Below are 10390 nucleotides of genomic sequence, written 5' to 3'. Positions count from 1 at the left end.
AAATTGAGAAGTTTTGTCTAGTGGGAAGAGAAAGGAACGGTAGAGATAGGGGAGAAAGAATTAAAATGAACAAAAGAAAAATATCTAAATTTTAAAAATAATTTAGTCCGGTACTGCACCAAACGCTTCACTAAGTTAGTCATGATTAGTCTAGTCCAAACCAGTCCAGCTTAGTTCCTAAAGTTAATCCAGTCCGAAATAGCCCGGCCCAACAAACGTACCCAAAAAATACACAAAAATTCATAAAATTTTGTGTATAAATTAAGTCTCTCTACCATAACTTGAACATGAATGTCCTATTCTTCCAGAATGAAAGACTATTCAAATTTCAAAATTTGAAACGCGTTGCTTTTTAGCGAAGGCCCATCTCCTCAGCGGGGCCCGCCAGTTTTCCAAACGGTGCTCATTGGATTCAACCCCGAAAATACATATAATTCAACCTCGTCGACTTTGGCGGTTGTCCTAAAAAACAGAGAGAGAAAATAAAACAGAAACGAGGGAGAAAAACTGTGTCACATTTCACCTTTCGAGAAGCATTCAAAGAGGAAGAGAAGTCAAGTTCTGCTGCTCCGCTGATTTTCCCATTTCTTAAGGAGTAAGCGAATTCAGAGTTTCAAATCAAGAGAGAGAGAGCTGAGATTGACGACGATGGAGAGCTTGATAGGGCTGGTGAATCGTATCCAGAGGGCGTGTACTGTGCTCGGTGACTACGGAGGCGGCGATAGTGCTTTTTCCTTGTGGGAAGCTCTGCCCTCTGTCGCCGTCGTCGGCGGCCAGGTCTGCCTCTCCCATAATCGCCTTTAACTGATTATTTCTCGTTTTCGTCTAACTCTGTCGTTTAAAGGGGTTTTTAGGGAGAAATTTTGAGAAAAGTGTGCAACTTTTTAGGTAGAGATTAATGGAAAGTTACTTGCACTAGATAAAGAGCAAATTTTTGGTTAAGAAGCAAAAGTAAAGCTGGACTTTTAATTGGATTTTTATTTTGAACATGTGTGTATATTTTTTGGAGCTGATTCTTTTTCCCCTTTTGTTTTTTGAACATTTGGGTATTTGTGAGAACAGAGTTCCGGGAAGTCTTCGGTTTTGGAGAGCATTGTTGGACGTGACTTTCTTCCCAGAGGATCTGGTTAGTTATAACCTTTTAATGTATTTGGAAATGTTTAATTTTAGCTTACTTGGCATTCGATTACCATGCCGGTGTTGTTTTTGGTTACCATGGCGTTGTTGATTTTGTTACGATTTCAGGGATTGTGACGAGGCGACCTTTGGTGTTGCAGCTCCACAAGACAGATGAAGGAACCCAGGAGTACGCTGAGTTCCTTCACCTGTCCAAGAGAAGGTTCACTGATTTTGGTATGTGAATTATCTCCCTTTTATGTTTGCTTCACATTTGTTTAGATTTGAAGGTAGGTAGGTATACTAGATATGTCACTTAATAACAATGAAAAGCTGATAAGTTTTAGCTCGTAAACAATAGATTATGTACAACTGCATAGTTTTTCAGTTGATCACCTTATTTGTAGTAGAGCTGGAAATTTGATGCCGAGTCAGTAAGTATACTGTATGGAGTTGGACCACTTACTGAAATTTCTTGAACACCTCCAGTGATACATTTATTTGAGTTTAGGTAGAAGCAACCTGGCAATGTGATTGCCATGCGATAAGGCTTTGTTGTTGTTGTTGTATATTTCAGCTGGGCTTCTAATAAACTTGTTTTTGGATTTGTCTTGTTTTTAGGATTAATATTAACTTGTGCACTTGCTCTTAATAAACACCTTAGCATCTTGACTTAACAGTTGCTACTTTTACTTAGAGATATTAGATTTTGCTTATGAAATTGTCTATTGTTTGCTGAAAGGAACTGACACCCAAAACTTTTATGCTGTTGTCTCTTTGCAGCCTTGGTTCGAAAGGAAATTCAGGACGAAACTGATAGAGTAACAGGAAAGTCAAAGCAGATATCTCCTGTTCCTATCCATCTCAGCATCTACTCCCCGAATGGTATGTTGCAAATACCGATCTTTTGTTTGTTTATTTATTATCTAAAGTTTGGATTCGCCCATTGGAAATTTGTTGTCCAATAACGAGCCGTAAATTTTAAAGCTTGCACAATTTAATGTTACTCTTTTGTGTGGGTGCCTTTTGCGGGTTAATGTGTTACAATTTATCATCTTTGTTATTCTGCTTAGTTGTAGTTATAACTGTAATTTGCTCGGATGTTTATTTCACATATCCACTTCTGCTATCCCGACTCTTTAGGCCACATTTGTATTACATGAATCTACGATGGGAAGGAATTGTATTTCTTTTCCATTCCATCTCTTAAAGGAATTGAATTGGTATTTCCAGTGAGTGTTTGAAACAATTGTAGGATCGAAGGCTAGGAATGAAATAAGATTCAACACATTTCCTTTAATGCTCTTTTTGTTCTAAGCATTGAAAATATCATACGAACACACTTTTTTCTCCCTCTGTTCACAAAAATATATAACATACAAAAAAAGACGTAATATCTAAAAGAACCATTGATGAACGTTGATAAAGGGAAGAAAAAAAAATCATTGATAAGCAGATGAGAAAGGAGAGTGGCTTTCTCATCTCAGATCTATATATTGGTAAACCGACCTAAAAATAAATAAATACTACTAGAATATAAAGCTAGCTCTAGAACAAGCCATAGCCAATAATAATCGCTAGGGAAGGATGGACAGGGAAGAGATATCATAGCCAAAGCAAAGGAGACAAGGAAAATTTTGTGAAATCAAGCAAAATTTCTAGATTGGAGATGAGATGGGTCAAATGTACTAGTGGGTTGATGAAATTCAATGACGATTAACTGATGAAGTACCAACGTAGGCAGCTTTTAATTATGCACCGGAGAGATAAGGATTTAGTGAGGGATTCAATGGAGGAGCAGCACCAGCAAGCTTTTGTTCCATAGTTTTTAAATATTATTTTCACTTTAATTGGTGTACACGAATGGCCGAGGGGCATACGAAGTAATTTTTCATTACGTAAGTGAACGGAAGAGAAATTCGGGCGTCCCTGTCAGTATTGCAATTCAGGTTGTGTGGCAGAATTGACTGCAGGCAATTCCATAGACGCCTTTCTTTTATATTTTGATGGAATGGAAACCAATGCAGTTTCCGTGTAAGTACACCTCCATAACAAATGCGGCCCAAGAGAAATATGTTTCTATGTTAGAGGAAAATATAGTTGTAAGCTCGATACTTGATATTTGCAAATTAAGCGGCATAGTTTTGAGACCCCTTTTGATACTTTTAGGTATTATTGCTTTTAATCTATTTTTCCTTCTCTTGCTTTTATATTTCACTTTTCCACAGAGATGAATGTTGGAGTTTTATTTACATTATTAATTTTTGTGTTCGTTTCCATACACTAATTCTTGATCTCCTTCGTTTGGCAGTTGTCAACTTAACCCTAATTGACTTACCCGGTTTGACGAAAGTTGCTGTCGGTATGTTATATTTCCAATGATAATTGATGTGATTTGCATGATGCAAATTTATTTATCAGATGCTAACAATGACGGTTGTTCTTTTCAGAGGGCCAGCCTCAAAGTATTGTTGAAGATATTGAAAACATGGTTCGATCTTATGTTGAGAAGGTAATGAATCATTACGAAATCACATATAATTTTCACGGGAGCTTTGAAGTCACTGACTTGTCATTATGCACGGAAATATTGATGTAGTATGGTGTGGTTGATATTTTTGTTCACTGTATAACTTCAGTCTGTGAGTGGAATTAGATTTGGTAGAGCAAGTAGTTGAAGATTCCTGGCCTTTTTCAATTCCAAATAGCCTTGTCAAAAGCTGTACTTTTAGTGTTTCAGTTTTATAAAATCATTCTGTCACTGCTTTATTTAAACATGTGGTGTTATTTTTACTTCTTGTGCCCTCAGGAGTGAGATCCGGTTTTGCAGGAATGTCAGAGGTTGGTCGTTGACTGACCTCTTGCATTCCCGCAACATAGGTCCTACTCCTGAAGTTTTTATGTGATTTCTCTACATCCATTAAAAGTCAATAATCATTTCTTTTTTCCTATGAACGTCAATAGTGTTCTAAATTCTAATTGATGTGTTTGTGCTTATTGTAGCCTAATAGCATTATACTAGCAATATCTCCTGCCAACCAAGATATAGCCACATCAGATGCTATCAAACTTTCTAGGGAAGTGGATCCAACAGGTATGCTCTATTTATTCTAGCGTAACCATTTCTGCCTTTTGACTTGCGCAGTTGTCTTATTGCTCTATTTTGTCTTCTCTTATATCATTTTCTTTACGCAGGTGAACGGACATTTGGGGTGTTGACAAAGCTTGATTTGATGGACAAGGGAACTAACGCATTGGATGTATGATCTCTTCCTTTCTTTCTTTCTTTCTTCCTTCCTACACAGCTAACTGTTATATGAATGACTTTCTAACAAGTAAATTACATTAATACTTTCCAATAGTTGAGACCAGGCTTTTAGCAAGTTGCATTTACATTTAAACTGTAGAAGTTTTCAGTCATGCTATAGTTATGTGTTCGTATTTAATGGAAGTGATCCTTCAAGCTCTACTGTGGTTTTCTTTACATGCTCTGTGCCTGAAACAAAGAAATATGTTCAAATATAGTTTACATTTCTTATGTCTGTCCACATAGGTTATTGAAGGAAGATCTTATCGCCTGCAACATCCTTGGGTTGGAGTTGTGAACCGTTCACAAGCAGATATTAATAAAAATACAGACATGGTTCTTGCGAGGCGTAAGGAGCGCGAATACTTTGAAACCAGTCCTGACTATGGGCACTTAGCTAATAGAATGGGTTCTGAGTATCTTGCAAAACTTCTCTCAAAGGTTTGACTCAGTTGAATGTATTTGAGTATGAATATTATTGTTGCAATTGAATATAATTGGGTATCATTTTGATGGGTTGATATTGTTTGTAGCATTTGGAGGCTGTGATTAGGGCTCGAATACCAACCATCTTGTCTATGATTAACAAAAGCATTGATGAACTTGAATCTGAGATGGACCATCTCGGTAGGCCTGTTGCCGTTGATGCTGGGGTAAGCCGTCTTTATCTGTGACACTTGACCATAAATGAAATGATCTTTGAGCAATCATGAGTTTGTGACCAAGAGTTTGTATTTTAGGCCCAATTGTACACTATACTGGAACTCTGCCGTGCATTTGACAGGATTTTCAAGGAGCATCTAGATGGAGGGTAAGATCTACTTGTTTAAGCTTTGTCCCTCCAATGTTTACCTTTTTAAGGTAGTGGGGATTATTTATGTATTGTTTTCCCTTTAGTTCTCAAATCCTTAGCAAAATTGGCATAAGCTGACCTTGCTTGAGATATGATTGATGAGTATGATTGTAAACTCCATGTGGGTATTCTGTATTCAATACAGTATGCTGGACAGCCCATGCAGGTGATCTAAATATAATGTATTATGCTTAGTTAGCATTAAATTGTTTGGCTGGTTCCAGTATTTAATACGAAAGAACCTTGGACTATCATGGTTTGAAATTTATAAGTAGTTAATAATTAGGTAACTTAGGTTTTGGCTTTGGATTGGTTTTAGTAGGTTTTAACCCATCCTTTCTCTTCTGGATCTGGATAACCCTGGTGGTTACATGTGCTGGTACTTGGTTGCCAATAGTTTCATCTGTGTAATACTCTGCTTCATAGGGATTTATGATGTTAAAGTTGTATGTAGTATCATCAGATTTGTTGATTTCTTTTGACCAAAATAATTACTATGGTTTGTTGATATCTTTGTTCTTCATTTTGTCATATTAGACGGGCCGGAGGTGATCGGATTTATGGTGTCTTTGATAACCAACTGCCTGCTGCATTGAAGAAGCTTCCATTTGATCGACATCTTTCTATGCAGAATGTAAGGAAAGTGGTTTCAGAGGCTGATGGTTATCAGCCACACTTGATTGCTCCGGAGCAAGGTTACCGCCGCCTAATTGAAGGGTCACTGAGGTATTTTAGAGGGCCAGCTGAAGCTTCCGTGGATGCTGTAAGTTATCCTTTTTTCTTTACTCTCTACTATTCAGGTTGTGAGTGTTCTTAAAGTTCGTCTAGTCGTACAGAACTTTTGATCAGTCTTTTATCACTTACTGGCTGAAAATCCACTGTAGGTTCACTTTGTCTTAAAAGAACTTGTGAGGAAGTCATTAGCAGAAACTCAGGTGAATGGAGTTTATTGTTAGTTATAAATTTTAACTAGTGTTCTTTTAGTGAGAAACGGGATTGATATTGATGTTCGTAACTCAGGAATTGAAGCGCTTTCCTAGTCTGCAAGCTGAAATAGCGGCTGCATGTAATGAAGCCTTGGATAGGTTCCGTGATGAAAGTAAGAAGACAACTCTTCGATTAGTGGACATGGAATCTGCATATTTGACTGTGGATTTCTTTCGGAGACTTCCCCAGGAAATAGAGAACACAGGAAACCCAGGAAAGCCTGGTACAACACCAGCAGGAAAGCCTGGTACAACACCAGCAGGAAAGCCTGGTACAACACCTGCCTCTGCTGTGGACCGCTACTCAGAGGGCCACTTTCAGAGGATAGGATCGAACGTATCCTCTTATGTGAGAATGGTGTCTGAGACACTGAGGAACACAATCCCCAAGGCTGTTGTTCATTGTCAAGTCAGAGAGGCTAAAATGTCGTTGCTGAATCACTTCTACATACAAATAGGGAAGAGAGAGGTACTCTCTCTCTCTCTCTCTCTCTCTCTCTCTAAAATGCACAGGAACACTTTTTGATGCTCATTGACTTATCAGAGTTGTTAAATAGGATAATACTCCTCAAAATCATGATTAAAACATATTTAAAACTTTCTGAAAATAGAAAAGTTTTAAAGTTTGAAGTGTCGTAATGGGTCTTTGATTGTCATCAGTGCATTGCTTGGAGCTGTTGCTTTGTTTTGGTTACTATTTTATGTGATTATGCCCTTTCAGTTTCCAAATGCGGTGTTAATTTTGGTGGTGAAAGCTTATGCTCTGAAGTCCGAACATCTCTAGTTCAGTGGTTCATGATAATGTGAAATACAAAATAACCACCAAAACTAAGAATGATTTTTGTTTGGGACACGAATAACTACTACCGCTTCTGTTTTTTAATTACTGTTGCTTTGGTTTGTGCTTCAGGCTAAGCAGCTTTCCCAGCTGCTTGACGAAGATCCGGCCTTGATGGAGAGGAGGCAAGAGTGTGCTAAAAGGCTTGAATTGTACAAATCAGCTAGGGATGAGATTGATTCTGTAGCATGGGTCCGCTGAGATGGATTATTATTCCGAGACGTTATAGTTACTGCTGCTAACACGATCGAATTTGTTGAATTGTTGGACAACAGAGATGTTGTCCTCTCTTTTTTTCTTCTGTTTTTCGATTGTTATTCTTGTAGGTGTTGACCCAAATTCTCATGGTTTGGGAAATTCTAGTATTTTTTACTATATATGTATAGTATATCAGATTGATCACGCATTACTTGTTTTTGTCTCGCAAATCTTTTTTTTCATCCCCTAATTTTAATCAGTTTTTGGACCAATATGTCAATGATTGGATTGTGATCACATTCCTCCCTTGCAAGGTAACGATCCTGTTTTGTCCTTCTTAATTCAAGTGAACTTGGAGCCACAACAGGGTTTGTCGTTTGCCGCATCACTTGTGACTCAAATTTGGTGCACAAAGTTAGTGTTCCTAGCATTATTCATGGTGTTTTTCTCGTAGTACGACCCTAGTGTGTGAAGCCCTAGGGGGTCCACGAGGCAACCGTAACCAACGCAGGCCACACCTTGCTTGTTTTGGATGACCACCAAGCGTTCACACCTTGCTTGGGACTCGACAAGGCACGAGGATCGAGCACACCCAAGCTTAGCTAGAAGGATCATTGCTTGGTACACCACTTATACTCAAGGTTTTAAAATACACTAGGTATTAGTTGGGCAGTGGGTTAGGATCTACCACCTTGGCAACTAGGGGGTTTTAGCGGATTTAAGTAAATTTATTATATATTGTATAAATAAGTTTGCCTATACTACAAATTACATAATTGCATTGAGATACATAAATTGCAAAATAGAATGACTTATAGATTATTAAGTATTAGAACATAATGAAAACATGGGGAACAAGTATATAAGGTGTTTGTAGACATTGAAATTTCGGTGAAATAAATATTGACAATTGTATTAAAATTATAACTTTCATTCACTTCACCTACAACAAACACTCATCCCACCTACAACATCCTCTTACTTCACCAAACAAATGGATGGTGGTGATTCATTCTCAAAGCCTATAAATAGGCTTCTCCATCAAGCATAGAAGAGGACTTGACATACATTTTCTCTACTCTCAAATTGGAAGAGAATTCACACACACCAAAGCCTTGAAGCCTCGAAACTCTAAAGCTCTCAAGCAAATCCCGAAGAATCAAGAAAGCCCTCTTCGTTCTTCGTTAAAATCCTCCTTCAAGATCAAGCCCCAACGACTCTTGAAGAAACTTCCACTAATTCAAGATCAAGCACCGACGGCCCTTGAAGAAAGTGTTCATCATTCATCATCCGTTCATCCTAAAGATCAAGTCCCGACGGCCCTTTGGATCAACAACATCAACAAATCTACCCATTACAAAGATAGAATCAGAGGCTAAATTTGTAGAAGAGATTGTAACCCCTAAATCATTAATACAAATATTATTTTGTACACGTGTTCTTGTCTCATTCATCGCAGGAATTCCCGTGTTTACAATGTTCTCTAAGTATTAATCAATTCTCTTACAAATTATTGAAAAAAATGAAATGTAACTATTTTCTGTCTAAGTGAGATTGGTGGGCTAGGCGCATTTTTTGAATTTTCAAATGCCTAGGGATTAATCAAGGCGGTGGCCAGCCACCTAGTGCCTAGGCAGGGCCTAGACAGTGCTAGGCGGCGCTAGCCTAGGATTTTTAGAACAGTGTTATAATTATCTATAGAGATAAACTGTTGCATATTGCATAATTTTATCATATCAAGAGCTAATTTTGCTCTTATTTCTTTTGTTTTTGATTTTTGATTTTGTTGAAGGCAACCCTTCTGGAAGGGAGCAATACTATCTATATTGTATTGTATGATAAACCAAAGTTCCATTCTGTTACTGAAACTACAACTACAAAGTCCATATCGCAGAATGACTTCTCATCAGATATGAAGTCTGCTTCTAGTTCCACAGAATCCTAGTATATTTATAATTGAATTGTAAATCCTACTCCTATATTGATTAGTTGTGTTCTCCTATAAATATGAATGAAATCTGGTTCACTCATTATGAGTAAAAGTTGGTCCCCAGTGCGAGACTACAGTTACTTCTGCCTAAGCCCGTGACACTCCTATTACCTACAATGCTTTGGAAGCTTTACTCCTGAGTGCAGAACAACGTCACAATGCATTCTCTCTTCCTTCAGATGTCGACACCTCTGCCTTTGCTGCTGTGCGTGGTGGTTGCGGTGGCGCTATTCCTGTGGCCGTGTTAGTTCGTTTCGTGGTGATCGCAGTGGTGGCTATTCAAGTGGTGGTGGTTTTTCTCATAGTTCAAACAATTATTTTCCACAACATTCTTCATATGCAGCCCCTTCTTAGGGTAATCCTCTTCCAATGACATTCTCATACCTCATCCTGGTTCCAATGGCTTCTTCAGTTCACCGCAAACCTTCTCTTCATCTGGCCGCATTCAATGTCAGATTTGCAAACGCTATGGTCACTCAGCTATTGATTACTTTAATCGTCTCAACATGTCGTATGAAGGTAGGATTCCTTCGTCTGATCTTCAGGCTTATGCAGTTGTCCCTTCTTCTCATGTGTTTACAGCTGCACCATTTGTGCAACAATGGTTATTCGACTCCGAAGCCAACTCTGACATAACCAATGATGCTGGTCAATTACATAATCTTCATGATATCATGGAACTGATCAAATTTGTGGTGTACATAGTGGTCCAAGTTTGCGAATTTCTCAAATTGGTGACTCCTTTCTTCGCACCCAATATGCTTATTTTCGTTTGCCTAATACAATATATTGTTCTCAAGCCTCCACTAACATAATTTCTTTAAACCATTTTCCGATGATAATAATTGACTATTCACCTTACATCCCAATTTTTATCGTGTGCAGGATTCACGGACGGGGATGACCCTTTTACAAGGCCGGAGTGACAATGGACTCTATCCTTGTCGTTCTTCTCCTTAAACTCAAGGTTTTTTTTTGCTTTGTTAGGTGAACGTGTAACTGATGCTTTGTGGCATTCTAGGCTAGGTCATCCTTTGTTTTCTATTTCAAAACATTTAATTCTGTGAATAAATTGCCAATTACAGGCACGTTTTCTAGTCAA

General features: G+C 38.1%; 1 protein-coding gene across 1 annotated transcript; it reads left to right on the top strand.

The window, feature by feature from the left end:
* The first annotated feature begins 454 nt into the window (after positions 1 to 454).
* Positions 455 to 7506, top strand: LOC126613973 (phragmoplastin DRP1E-like). Its single transcript, XM_050281597.1, has 15 exons — positions 455 to 777; positions 1063 to 1126; positions 1246 to 1353; positions 1900 to 2001; positions 3428 to 3478; positions 3567 to 3628; positions 4120 to 4210; positions 4312 to 4376; positions 4670 to 4864; positions 4957 to 5076; positions 5164 to 5234; positions 5814 to 6039; positions 6161 to 6211; positions 6297 to 6731; positions 7173 to 7506. The coding sequence occupies exons 1-15, from the start codon at positions 649 to 651 to the stop codon at positions 7299 to 7301; spliced, it is 1899 nt and encodes a 632-aa protein (XP_050137554.1). The 5' UTR covers positions 455 to 648; the 3' UTR covers positions 7302 to 7506.
* Positions 7507 to 10390: the final 2884 nt, after the last annotated feature.

This window comes from Malus sylvestris, chromosome 2 (genome assembly GCF_916048215.2).
Source record: "Malus sylvestris chromosome 2, drMalSylv7.2, whole genome shotgun sequence".
Taxonomy (NCBI): Eukaryota; Viridiplantae; Streptophyta; class Magnoliopsida; order Rosales; family Rosaceae; genus Malus; species Malus sylvestris.
This window is presented reverse-complemented; position numbering and strand designations above follow the sequence as displayed.